Genomic DNA, 14,567 nt, shown 5'->3' on the forward strand with positions numbered 1-14,567 from the left:
GTACCCTTGCCCCCATTGAGCATATAAATTGTGTTCCCATTAAGCTTGTTCTTTTTGCCTGATTTATTTCGTTTTCTGTTGTACGTGCCTTTTCAATGCAAGGCAAGTGATTTGTGCTGGAGCTGCGACAGACAAAAAGTGTTGTAACTTAAGCTATTTCCTGGTGCCATTGCTATCTGTGAGAGATCTGCTGTACTTACACCCTTGCTAAATTTCTTCTGACAGACTCCAGGTGGTCGGGATTTTCACAATCCATCCCATTTCTGAATTAGAACTTGTCATTTGGGGCTCTGTGGATTCTTCCTTATCATCTTACTGTTGGTAGCGGGTTCAGTGTATTTGTATATCTACCTGTAAAAGGCCACATGTGTCCACAGGTATAAGCAGAGGTAGAGAAACATAAGTGTCTCTTTCAGAGAAGGCACAGAAGACAGATACTGGAGAGAGAGAGAGAAAGAAAAAAATTGTCACTTGTAGTATTATGCAGGCTGCCCATCTAAACCCATCATTGCCTGGCACCTACACACTAAGGGCAAGGATCCAGCCAACTTGTGAGTGGGCACCATGCCATTTGAGCAGATGGGCATGGAAGTCGGCAGCCAGTAGACCATGTATGTGCATCAGCAGTGGGTGTTGAGGGCACGATTCCCAGAGGAGAATGTCCTAACAGCTGTCTGGCCTGAGCCAACGTACTTACGACCAAGGAAAAGTGCCATCCTTCAATCCTGCTGAGTTGGATTAACCTTCAGAGCTAATCTGCGTTTTTGTCAGTAGAAGGTGAGTTTGGGGTCTATGAAAACCTCAAAAAATAACTGAAGAAAGGAAACTGGAAAGATACGATTATTAGACATTCACTAAAGGTGCCAACAACATTTGTATGCATGTTTTAAATATTTGACCAAAAGTCCATTAATTCTTGAAAGAACGTCATAGTTATTAAAAGCTTTGCCTCCCACAATGCTTTTAGAAGTGACCTTTCGACACAGGGAGAGCATTTTCAGTGAGTTACATAGTACATTTCCATCTTTGCACTAAGAAAAAATGTGCAAGGAAAGGTGTCAAAAGACTATAGAAATCTGACTGTGGGTAAATGTCTTTGTCAAACTTTACATATCATAGATCAAACTTGATATATCGTGGATTACAGCTTTCCAAAGAAGAGAATTTCTTCTTTACTGATTGAACATCTACCTGAAAAAGTAAGAAGTAAATTTGATATTTCAACTTAAGCCCTTCTGGACAATGAAAGAGACTGAAATATGAGACTGAAAATAAAGCCTGTTTCTAATCTGTTGAGTATTTCCAGACAGTTAAACATCATGAAATTAGATATAGTTTGTTTCTGCCCAACATAGCCAAATGGTGATTTGACAATGATTTGTTTCATTTAGCTAAAAATAGGTAAACCATTTTAATAATTTAGACCCTCAATAACTGTTTATTTGTTTTCTGGTTTCCTTTGTTTTGAGGTTTTTTGAGATAGTTTTCTTGGTATTGTTTTCTACTGCCTTAAATCTTTTTATTTAAAAAATAACATATGACTTGCCATTGTGGAGAAAATATCCGTTTGGCCCATCTAGATACCCATCTATATTTTCTTAATCTATCTAAACTCTTTCCTTTTGTTTACAGAGTAAAATATCTCTGTATGGAGAGTAAAAGAGGTGAATAAGTTATTTTATCTGCTAATGGTAGTAACTTTAGCTCTGGCTCTAATGAATTATCTAATGTGTTAGATCTAATACCATTAGTAGTATTATGAGTGAAATAAGATGTTTCTGTGTCTATTTGGCCCTTATTGTCTCATTATCAATTTGGAAATTCATGGCTAAATATATATGAACCTATAAAGAAAAAAAGTAAGCTAAAAATTAAGACAATACATAAATGCACTTCACATGAAGAAAATGTAAAAAATTGTATTACCCAGATATCTCTGTGTTTGTTGCTTCTGGTAGTTTTTATCTTACAAGTGCATTTGAAGGCTAAAATTGTGGAGCGTCCAAGTTCCGTATGAATGATACCTCTCAGTCTGAGAAGATTCTTGGAGAGAAATATTTTACTGAAAGTATGCAAAAAAAAAAAATGAGAAAACTAAAACAGTATTTAGCAATAAACAAGGAAGTGTGCGCTGTATATAGTTCATTTTTATGTAAAAAGGAAAGTAAGAGGCAGTTTGATTTTCTTCTTGGAGGAACACACATGTTTGTGACTAAATAAAGGAGGGAAAATATAAAGGAGTTAGAATCATTCCAGCAAGCACTTACCTTTGGCTATCTGGGATAAGAATATGTGGTTGAAGCTGAATTTCACTCAGCTAGACTTATCCCAGGATTGAAAGGCTGGTGAGAGCTTCAGGTGACCCAGATGCTGACTAAAGAATACTCAAGAAACTTAAAAAAAATTAAAAAAAAGCTGATAAACTTTAGTATACCCATCAAAAGGTTTCTGAATCTTTCATTTTCTGCAGGGGATAAAAGAGATGAGAGTGTCAGATTTCTGACTGACAATGTACAACCAAAAAAGGTTTATGGAAAAAAATTTTAAAAAAGACATTTGCTTATGCCCAATATGGTAATTGAATGATATTGTGGGCAGATGGAGGAAGAGAATACAAATGTTAAACAGTATACTGTGGTACATTAATAAGGAGTATAACAAGATTTGGGTTTTCCATGGTTTATGTCATTACCTCTCATTAGGACTAGGAAGGATACATTTAGTTAGTGGTAGAATAATTATGAGGCATGCGTAAATTTTATATGTGCCTACAAATATGTAAAGTTAGAACATTAAATGCATGATAAGGTAATGTCCTTATATGTTCTTATCTTCCTTTTTTTTTTCAAAATCAGTTACCTACCACATACACATGATTGAAAAAATAGAGCCATCACTTAGGTTGATGTTTATTATTTCTAAACAACTAAATTGTTGTGAGTTTAAGAAATACTGGCCACCTCTCCACATTCCAAAAAAAAAAAGCTTCACTAACTTTCCTTAATTTCTGATTGTAGTAGCTTTAAGAAAAAGAACTTGCAAAACAAATGAAGATTTGAACATAAGACTTGGGATACACCAAAAACAAACAAGCAAACAAACAAAAACTCTTGAGAAACTGAAGATAAAAACTAAACTTAACCAAAAATTTATTTCTGTTTTTCATCCAAGTATCCAGGGAGGTTGCTAACGGGAGGTATGCCTCAGAAAATGTACATGTCTGTGAAAATGTTGGAACTAATGCTTTTATTCAAGTGATTTTATTTCAGTTCTAAGCCACAAGATATAAACTTTCATCAAAAATGGTAATCTATTTAAAATCAGAGCTATGTGGAATGTTTCATGTTTATGTATAACTCTCATAGTAGATGCTCCTAAACAAGGAAAATAATATGCTCAAATTCTGTTATTTTTACAGTTTGTAATATATCAAGTACTAGACCCACCCATCAGTTTCATATTTTTTAAATAGTTAAAAGAAAAAAGGAATGGAAGAAAAAATAGAGACACTTTGAAAAAGGGACTTTTAATTCCTTTTTTTGGAGGAAAAGGTATCTGAAAAACTTAATTATGATGCTTATTCTAATAAGAACAAAAAGGAATTTAAAAGAAAATATGCATTACACATCTTGAATACTTCATGTTCCACTTTGCTTTGCACAATTAGAAAGCTAGAGTACCTGGGGAGGGCAGAGGATTGGAAGCAGGGAGCATAGTGTGCAGTGATAAAGGAGAAAACTCATAGATTTGATCTAAAAAAGTTGCAGTGATATATAATATTAACCTAATTTTGAGTTCAAAAAAATCCAAGTCAAAAGATATTTGCATTTCTATTTTTTCAATGGTAGCTACAGATGATTTCTATTTACTGGAAAAATATAAAAAAATATATAAAAAATATAAAAAATATAAAAAAATATATAAAAATATTAAAAAAATATATAAATCAATAGGAAGATGGCATCACTGAAAAAAAGGTAAGGTCTGACATTTTTTTTTTTTCTCCTCAAAGGAAGGGTTGCCATCAACTCATGTATTTATTATGAAAGCTCAGTTGCTTAAGATGCAGAATACTGTGAGAGAAAAAACACTTTAAGACATAACCATGTTACCTCAAAAGAAACTGTTAAGTAACATTCTTAATAAATAGGCTGGAGAAGTGTGGAATTGTTAAGGCCTCTTTCTGCTAAAATGCTGGAAGTAAATTGACAGGTAGCAATTCATAAAATTCTCAGATGGGAATTGTAAAATGATATTGAAACCAATATTTCATAATTTAAGAGTAAAAGAACTAGCAAAAAAAATCAGGCTATAAACACTTAAATATGTGGTGGGTATACATACATGTTCACTTATGTTTAGAGGGAAGATCTGTATACTATTTCAGATTATTTGGAGACATAAAAAGAAATCATACATACATATAAATCATATTTTCAGGCTTCCTCAGAAGAAATACTTCTGTACTTCACAGAGAAAATAATGTATTAAAATTTTTATATCAAGCTACTGCTAATATTTTGACTGTTATTTTAGGTTTTCAAATTCAATGATTAATTAACAGTTCCTGCAAAAGTGAAAAGGATCTAAGATCAAACAATGGAGCCCAACCTTGCCAGCATTCTGAAACTTATACAGAAGCAATTTGCAGAACAAGATGTAGGTTTTTTGATGTCAGGTACATTTAAAAGTTCTGATATCAAGAACTTCATCCAAAATGAAGGATTATCCAAAATGAAGTATGTGCTGTCTTTGCAATACTAGTATTAGAGATATTTTATAATGTCAACAAACAGGTACATTTTAAGCACCTACTGTTGGAAATTACTGGCATATGAGTGTAACTAAACATGAAATGTTTACTGGCTAAAATGAATGGTTCATAAAAAATCTATGGAAAAGAATATAAAAAAGAATGTATATATATGTATATATATATATGTATGTATGTGTATATATATATATATATATATATATATATACACACAAGAAAAACTGAATCACTTTGCTGTACAGCAGAAATAAATACAACATTGTAAATCAACTGCACTTCAAAAAAAAACCAAACTGATGTCTTAAGTGGGACTGTTTCTCAGGAGAATGTCCCATAAAAATTTGCAGAGTTATCAGATACTGCCAATAAGCTATTGATAAATAATTATATAAGCTGTAAGATTTTCTCTGTTTATACTGTGGCTTAGGAGAATCATTTTTTCCCTTCAAACTTAACCTCATGAGACTGTGATTGACCTCAAATTTTCTTTACAATTATTATTTCAGTTAAGTATGTCACAGAAGCACAGCTCTTTTGAAACATCCTAAGTTTTTCAGATATCCATGCAAGACAATTGAGCAACTTTGGATCCAGAATTTCCTAAATAAGTCTCAGTCAGCATAATCTGATTTGGCATAACATATTTCTGTACCTAATGCTTAACTGAGAAAGACATTAAAGCAAAAGACAGGTGATGAAAGTTTTCTTTTCTTCTGTATCTTCATAACTTGATTGAACATGATAGATTAGCTAGCTTATTGATTTAGGAATGATCAGCAATATTACTTCCCCAAAGGAATAGTAAGATGATTCATAACAGATTTGAAATCTGATTTCTAACTTCCTGCATCAATGTGTACAAATTTGTAAGCTTGGCTCTCTTCAAATTTCTACCTTAGGAATATCCACTTATGCACACAGGAGATCTCTGTAGTTCCCCAAGAATTTAGTGACTGTCTTTATACATATACATTTATATTTCTGGAAAAACAGTAAAGTGCAATAGCTGAGGGCTTAGATCCATGTTAAAACATCACCCGTGCTTTCACTAGCTATGGATTTTCAAAGTTACTTTAAAGGTGTGTGTCTGTGTTTCTACCTTTATGAAATATATGTCATTGATCTCTTAATGTTTGGGTGATAATTAAATATTTTAGTACATGCAAAACACTTAGAACAGTGCCTGGCTACTAATAGGCACTCAGTAAATGTTAGCAGGCAGTATTATTGTTGTATCATTTCTCAAGTTGAATTCTTGTTTATACCATGGAACCAATGGTTTCCTTCAAGGGTGGTATGCGCTTAGTAACTGGTCATTTCTAATTCCATTTCTTCCCATTAAAATTTGTTTCCCAAACTTCAGTCATTCACTTATTGTGTTTGTTCTTTTTTCCCCCACATTTCATATACTTAAATAACTTTATATTAATGGAAAATGTATTCATATCACTAATAAATGGCTCTGATGTGATAAATTTTTCTACTAAACCTTAAAATTATGTAAATAATAATTAAAATTGAAACATCAGCTAAAATCATCTCTTGTACCCCTGGCAGTATGTATACAACACATTTTGAAGCATTGCCTTATAAGAAAGCTTTCTATAGGTGACTAGAAGGGAATATTTAGAGGCTTGTGGACCACTATGCCCATTAAAATCCAGTAGTGGTAGGACAAAAGATGGCATGGACTTGGCCATAGAAGAAATGGTAAAACTGACACAAGTGAATGCCCAGGTGCCTATTCATTGGTATCCTATCGTGGAGACATTTACATACTACTGCTTTCTCTAACATTTAAAGCTTGAGGTACTTTACATGCCAAAAGAATGACTTTTACGCCAAGACTATAAATCCAGCAAGAAAATGGAACAAGAAAACTCCCTCTATCCCAGAATTCTCCGACCTTTGTAAGCTGAATATGACATGTATACTAAATTTTCACTGAAGATTATAAATCTTAGTATAATGAGTAATAGTTGAGAGTAGTAAATTCTAAATGCATAGCAATATAAAACAAATTCTAGTTCCTTAAGAGGCTTAAATACCAAATATATGTATGTTCTCCCCCTGCTGAGAAGCTGAAATATCAATGAATAACAGGTATGAAGTTTTGGTTGCTAGGATTTCTCTCATTAACTATTATTCTGTTCACAGTTTTCTTATGCAAAAGACCTTTCATTTAAACATTGATTGAGTGTCAACTATGGTTATCTTAATTAGGGTAATGTTAACACCTATAAAATTCTCTAAAATACATGATGGCTCCACAAAATACAAGTTTATTTCTCGCTATATACAAGTTCGAAGGAATTTTTCTACCTGAATTCTCTGTCCTCACTGCAACTTTTCTCTAAGTGTAAAATTATTCCAAAATAAAAAGTTTACTAAATAAAACAAAGTGAATTTTCCTGGCCTGTGCTTGGCTTTTCTTGACATGGTGATTCAGGGCCCCCAACTTGCATCTTTATCCTCCCATAAGGCCTCGGTTAATGTTTACTCCCAGCCAGTATACTAGGAAAGAGAACATTGCGGGGGGAGCACTCACTGGTTAATAGCCTTGGAGGGGGAGTGGTTCTCATGATTTCTGCTCATTTGCCTTTGGTCTGAACTAGTCATGTGGCCACTCTTAACTGTAAGGCAGGCTGAGAGTGCAGTCTGGAGATGTGCTCAGGAAAGAGAGCACAGAATTTGGTGAGTGACCACCAGGCTCTTCCTCCCTCCCATATATCAATTTGCACCTGTATTCCAACACTTAGAAATACACCCATACACCTCCTCAAAGGAGACAACCAAAAGTCCCATCCAGTTACTGCCTCAAGCTCCAGTTCCAGAATCTCTGGTGATAAGTAGCTTTCTTCATCAGGCCCAAATTTTCTCCAGGGTGTTAAGAATTTAGAACTTGAAAAATAAGCTCTCTGTCCTGCCCTCCCCATCATATCCAATAGAAAATGGTGGGGCAAGAACTTAATACCTGGAAATAAACAAACAAACAAAAATCGTCTCGTTTGTAAAGGAAAGAATGGTAAATGACCAACAGTCTCTGGACCAAAGTGATGATTGTAATCCTGCTGGGCAGGTCCTCTGAGACCCTGCCCTGGCAGTAGAGACAGTTTCTGGCTCTTCTTTCTGGGAGAATTTCCCATATCCATTGTTCTCCCAGGTTTCTGGCTCTGCTTTCTGGAGTCTGTCCCTTCCCCATTATCCTTCTTGGGCCACATCTGAAGTGGGAATTGAAGAAAATGGCTTCCTTGAAGGTTGTACTGCCTTCATAATTCAGTTTTTTTGGAGCAAATATGGGATTCAGGGATTGAATAGAATCACAGGGTTTTTAGGCCAGGTTTTTGGTTTCTTTGGGAATACAGTTCCCTCAAAATCTTAGTAGACATTGATCTAATCCCCTCAGTCTGTTGCATGTGCTGGTAAGCAGAGTCAAAGACATCCAAAGTTCTTTTCTAGACATGGTACTTGAGCCTGCTTTATTTAAAGATTCCTTGCACTCATGTCTTTCTCTCTCTTTGTCTCTCTCAGTCTCTGCCTCTGTCTCTTCCTTTTTCTTCCTAGTGCTTTGTCCCAACCCTTTCCACTCTCTCCTTCATTCAAAGTACTGGAAAATTCCTGTTTAGTGAAATAGTACTCTTAATGAGAGCTTCTACTTAAATTTTCAAGATAATGATTTTTAATTATAAATTCCTCACTTTTTTTTTAATTATAGAATCTGTCTACGATGCTTCTTCAGGAGAAAGAACAATAAGGCATTTAAAACAAATTTGTTCCAAAAGCACTTATTGTGTGATTATTATATATTTATATATATATCTAGATAATAGTAGAAGACAGGGAAATTAATAGCACATTAACTCCGAAAAAGCTGAGTTCATAACATAGCATAAACACAAAGTGTTTCAATATTAAATATTTTGTTCCAGTTATTACTACAGCATTGCAGATCACACTGAAACATAGAGGTGTAAAGCAATGATTTTTTTATGCTTATGGAATCTGGTCAAAAATTCAGATAAGGCACAACAGGAACGGCTTATTTCTCCTACAGTGTTTGAGGTCTCTGCTGGGAAGACTTGAAAACTGGGGGTGGTTCAATGGCTGGAAGAAGGAATCATCATATCTTTATACTCATTTGAGTGGTGGTTGATACTGGCTGTCTGCTGGAACCTCGGCTAGTCTGTCATCTAGAAGACTTACGAGGTCTCTCCCTGTGGTCTCTCTGTATGGGATGATTTGGTGACTTTTTTCTTTTTTTTTTTACAATCCATAGCAAATGTATTACTCAATAGCCAGTGCCACATCATAGCATTACCCAGAGCCCTCACCTTCCCTCCCCACCTGTCCCCAAGGGTACACCCGTAATGGAAAAAATGAAAGTAAACTCAGATCTCTGTTTTTCCTCTGGAAAAAGGGATCTTGGCCCCGGAAGCCCCTTTCCACAGGTCTCAGCAGGCAAGGGAGTGGACACCTCCTGTGCCCAGAGAGCGGGGCTCCAAGCTCCAACAACAGAGGGAACATGCAGGCAGGAGCAGAGCCCCGTGTCTGTGGAAGATGAGCTGGGAGTATTCCAAGAGAACAAGGGGGTAGTGCATGATATTTTTATGCTCTAATATTTGGAGTCCATATAGTATTACTTCTGCCATATGTTTTAGTTAAAGTAGGTATAAAGGTCTGCCCAAGTTTGAAATGAAAGAACATAGACCTCACCATTTGATAGGAGGGATGTCAAGGTCACACAATAAGAAGACCACATGCAATATGAGATATTGTTGCAGCCAGCCGTCTTTGAGTACACATCTTACTCAAATTAATGTCCCAAACATTTACTTCCCATTTAAATGTACTTTATTCACCTTTTTGAATGAATCTGAATAGGGTTATTTTCATGTGCACTTTTACTAAATTACGCTCTTTTAAATCATTTAAAGTTTTTTTTTTTTAAGAAAAATAATATAATAGTATCAAATGTCACTATTTTTTCAGGTATCCCGGCACAGAAGGAATCATTCACAGCATGTCTTGAAAGATGTCATTCCTCCACTGGAACAACTGGTAAGTAATTATTTCACTTCAATACTGTATTATTTATCTACTGCTACAAAATAAATTACCTCAGAACTCAGCAACTTGGAACAGCACATATTATTATCTCATGTTTCTGTGGGTAAGGAATCTGGGCATAACCTAGCAAGGTCCTGTGGCTCAGAGCCTTCCAAAAGTTTGCACTCAAGATTTAAGCCAAAATTGGGGTCACATCTGAAGGCTTGACTGGGGAGAGATCTGTTTTCAAGCTCAGGTACATGGTTGCTGGCAGGATTTAGTTCCTTCAGGGCTTTTGGCCAGAGGCTACTCTTACTTCCTTGCCACTTGGGCTTTTCCAGCATGGTGGCTTGCTCCTTCAAAGCATGCAAACTGAGAAGACGAGAGTCTGGCTTATTCTGCTCCTGCCAAAATGACCTCCTTACTTTTTCCACAGGGCCGTTTCTCCTCTTATTTCCTCTGCCTGACACAAAATACTTCATTTGGTGCCCAGAAATTTTTAGGGCTCATTCGTTCCTTTTCTTCGCATCTCTGTTCAAATATCACCTTTTAAGATAGCTCTTCTCTAGTGTCCCCTAAACACAAATGAGCAAATTTAAAAACCCACCAGTTCTGTCCACACTTCTTTTCTCTTACCCTAATTTAATTTTCTCCATAGAACTTACCACCATGTGGTATACTCTGCAGTTTCTTTTTATTTGTTTGTCATCTCCTTAGAAAGTTCTGTGAGAGCAGGGTTATTGTCTCCTATGTTTATAACTATTCCCATGATTATAACAATTGCTAGAACATAGTAAAATCTCAGTAAATGTGTGTTAAATGAGTGCACAAATGAAATAGTTAATGACTTTTTTTTTAATTTCCAAGCTCATAGTACACAGATCTATACTTGTGTACTTTCTCTTCATTATCTCATCATATATCTTGAAGTGCTACTTAGTCATTTGTTCTTAGCGCATCTTGGTGTCATCCTTAAAATGAAATATCCCAAGTTGAACACACCATCACCATCTTCCCAAATTGATTCCTATTTCCATTGAACCCCATCTCTATTTTTTTAATAGCTATTAAAAACAAAAAAGTTAGCTCTTTTTAATAGAGAAGACTTGTTTTAAAATTTTATTTATTTATTTAAATTTTATTTTATATTGGAGTATAGTTAACAATGTGTTAGTTTCAGGTGTACAGCAAAGTGATTCAATTATACATATACATGTATCTATTCTTTTTCAAATTATTTTCCCATTTAGGTTATTACAGAATATTGAGCAGAGTTTCCTGTGCTATACAGTAGGTCCTTGTTGGTTATCTATTTTAAATATAGTAGTGTGTACATGTCAGTCCCAAACTCCCAGTCTATCCCATTTCTATTAGTAGCAAATGTTTATCTAGGCTGAGAACACATTTTCTTTGGATCCTTTATTTTCTCTGTGACCCTTCACATGTCAACATTTTCTGAGGTGGTTTCTCCACAGTGGATGTGGTGGCCTCGTTTTTTTCTCCATGTGTACAGGCACACCCTTTCTGAGGCCTTCAAATGCTTCTGGTCTCACCCCACTGTATCCCACCATGCCTCTCCCACTGATCCTGTGCTACTGTACAACCTTCCACACCAACCTTCTTTAAACAGTACCTTCATTATTTCATTCTCCTTGTCAGAACTTTCAACAGCTTCCTATTTTCTATACTATAGCACCAAGTCTATAGACTTCTCTCATGGCTCTGATTTACCTTATTTATTATCTACTGCCAAATACACAACCTCAAGCCAGCAATAGTAACATGATTAAGACATGGTTCTCACCCTGAAGGAATTTGGATTTTCTGTAACAATTATAGTTCCTTCATCTCAACACTCTTTTGTGGTGTTCTCTCTTATTTCATGGGTAATAGACTTGTTCCATGGCTAGACTATAAATGCTTTGAAGTTAGGGGTCATGACTTGTATTTTCTTTATTATATCATACTTCCCCTTACATTGCTTCTGGGACTAGTGTTTGTTCAGAAAAGACATGTTTGTCAATTGATTTAATGATAAGATATTAAAGATTTATTAAAACAATATTGTTGATTTTGGAGATTAATAAATATATGACTTCTATTCATAGTGAAAGACATTTTAAAATTTAGTTAGATATAACAATATCTTGTTTTCAAAATTAATCACTTAGGTTTCAACTTAGAGACCATTTTCCCTGGAAAGTATTTCTTTGCTTCCTCAACTTTGCATCAGGTAGCCCTTCTTTATTCTACCTTCCTATAGCAGCTTGGCCTTGCCTCTGTCTCTAAATTGCCTCTATCTCTAATCACACTAAAATTGCCTGTTTCCTTTTACTTGTCTCTTACTGCACTATAAGTATTTGAGGGGAGAGCTATGCTTCACTTACTGTTTTATTATTAAAACTTCATAGAAGGCCTGGCATAGTATAGCTGTACAGTGAATAGAAAGTAATTGTGTTTCTTTTCTATAAATTTGCCTTACAGAACATATAAAGTGCTCTTTTTAAAATATAGCACGTGCAAATGTTTCTCTGAAGTGTTTGATGAAACATGGCAAAAGTTAGACTGAAAATGAAGCTATATGAACGTGTGTGTACATAATATAAATATATATGCAATTATATATAATTTTACATGTACAAATATATATGGATTATATTTGAAAAATGCCTTAAAGTGTCTCAAAATTTTTACATGAAATATATATTAATTATGAATTTTAAAAATTAAAATTATGGTCATTACTTTAATGAATAACTAATGGTATATTTGTGCTATGCCTATACACCAAGCATAGGCTAATATTAAAAAAATTAGAATATTCAGAAATAGTTTTGTCAGTTTAATAACTTCCTACCTTTAAGGTTATTTGTTGGTTTGCTGGCCTATAGTTATGTGTTTTGACTCTGCAGCCTCAATTCTCAATAAATGAAACTCATTTTAAATATCTCAAATTATGGATAGTTTAACTAAAAGAAAATATATCTAAGTGCTCAATACTCTATTCTAGGTCAGATAACCTTGTAAAAGTGACATTGGGAAGTACTGCTGATAGAAGGAAAAAAAGACAGTAATTTGTTGACCTCTTCAGTTTGCAGTCTCTCTAAATCTCTTTCTCTGCATCTCTCTCTCTCTGTTACTCTCTCTGTCTACACAAGCACACTCTCTCTCTCTCTCTCTCTCTCTCTCTCTCTCTCTCTCTCTCTCAACTCTACTGGAACTACCAACCAATTTACTTCCTATTCCTGAGTTGGGTTTCCCTGGACCCTCTCTTTGAGTACTTGTTTATCTTGCTCTATCTTGTGAACAGAGGTTATTCTGTTGAATAGTTATATGAACTTTTATTCATCAATCTCTACTTGAATTAAATTGCTTATTTAATGTTACTTTAAAGACACATGATTATCTTTCCCCCACACGTCTTACTTATGAATTACTTCATTATGGTAGACGATGCCGAAATAACCACCAATTCCCTCAAACAACAAATTCTGATTAATATTTTTTTTAAATTTCATTTACTTATTAATTTATTTTTGGCTGCGTTGGGTCTTCGTTGCTGCGTGCGGGCTTTCACTAGTTGCAGCAAGCGGGGGCTACTCTTCGTTGCAGCGCACGGGCTTCTCATTGCGGTGGCTTCTCTTGTTGCAGAGCACAGGCTCTAGGAGCGCAGGCTTCAGTAGTTGTGGCATGCAGGCTCAGTAGTTGTGGCCCCCAGGCTCAGTAGCTCCGCGGCATGTGGGATCTTCCTGGACCAGGGCTCGAACCCAAGTTCCCTGCATTGGCAGTTGGATTCTTAACCACTGCACCACCAGGGAAGTCCCTCTGATTAATTTTTAATTATCCGTTACTGTTTACATCAAGACTTGAATTATTTTCCAGAACCTATAAAGCTGTCTTTATATTTGACTAATATAACTGTATAATTATTTTTAACCTAGATTCACATATTTTTTTCCGCAAATCTGACGTGTTCCTTCCTTCATCTCTACATCTCTTTTTCTTTCCCTCATGCCTGCCTCAGTGTTGCTTCTGGAATCATCCATAGGTTCTTGCAGTAGTTTCCCTTGCCAGTACCTACCAGGATCAACTACCATATATAAAATGATATACACCAAAACACTGTAGAAAATAGTAAAATCCTTTAAGTTGATGTTATTACTCATTATTTTTACTATATGGATCTTTGAGCTTATTTATATCCCACATTTTCTGCTATAAATCCCATTTCCTTTATCTCCTATATTTAGAACTTCCTTGAACAGTATCCAGCAATCATGGGAGGCTTTGGCTTTAAGCACAACTGGCAGAAGTATCCTATTCGATGAACTCCCTTTGGAGAAAAGTAATTCATTTTATGACAGTGGAGTCTGCCATGGTGGATGCTCCCATAGATGCTATCATCCTTTGGTAACCATGCTTTACCTCTCAACTTCCCCTTTAATAAAGTAGGTTGTGATCAACACAGTTAAACAGAAACATAATGCATTTCTTTTGAATACTGACAAAAATATATTCCTATTTGGAGTCTGAAATCTTAGGGCAGAAACTACCCAGTTCACTGACAGCTGAAGTCATTTATGCCACTTGGTGTGCAAATCCATATGCTCTCAATGCATGAGACTATATTATTTTCTGAGAAGCCGTGTTGTTGCTTAACCATTTCTGTAATGCAGCAAAGATTTTAAACATGAAATGTCAAATATACTAATACGTGTTTGTTTCCTGATCTTGTATATTTCATATT

At 35.2% G+C, this 14,567-nt stretch overlaps 1 protein-coding gene across 7 annotated transcripts in view; it reads left to right on the plus strand.

Annotated features, from left to right (window-relative positions):
* ARHGAP15 (Rho GTPase activating protein 15) overlaps nt 1-14,567 on the plus strand; it is a 622,596-nt gene that overhangs the window by 66,475 nt on the left and 541,554 nt on the right. For all 7 annotated transcript variants that reach the window (XM_079924573.1, XM_079924572.1, XM_079924570.1 and 4 more), the window contains one exon: nt 9,764-9,832. In XM_079924573.1, coding sequence (XP_079780699.1) covers nt 9,764-9,832 — 69 coding nt within the window. The remainder of the gene's footprint in view (nt 1-9,763; nt 9,833-14,567) is intronic.

The sequence above is a fragment of the Stenella coeruleoalba genome, assembly GCF_951394435.1.
Source record: "Stenella coeruleoalba genome assembly, chromosome: 6".
Lineage (NCBI taxonomy): Eukaryota > Metazoa > Chordata > Mammalia > Artiodactyla > Delphinidae > Stenella > Stenella coeruleoalba.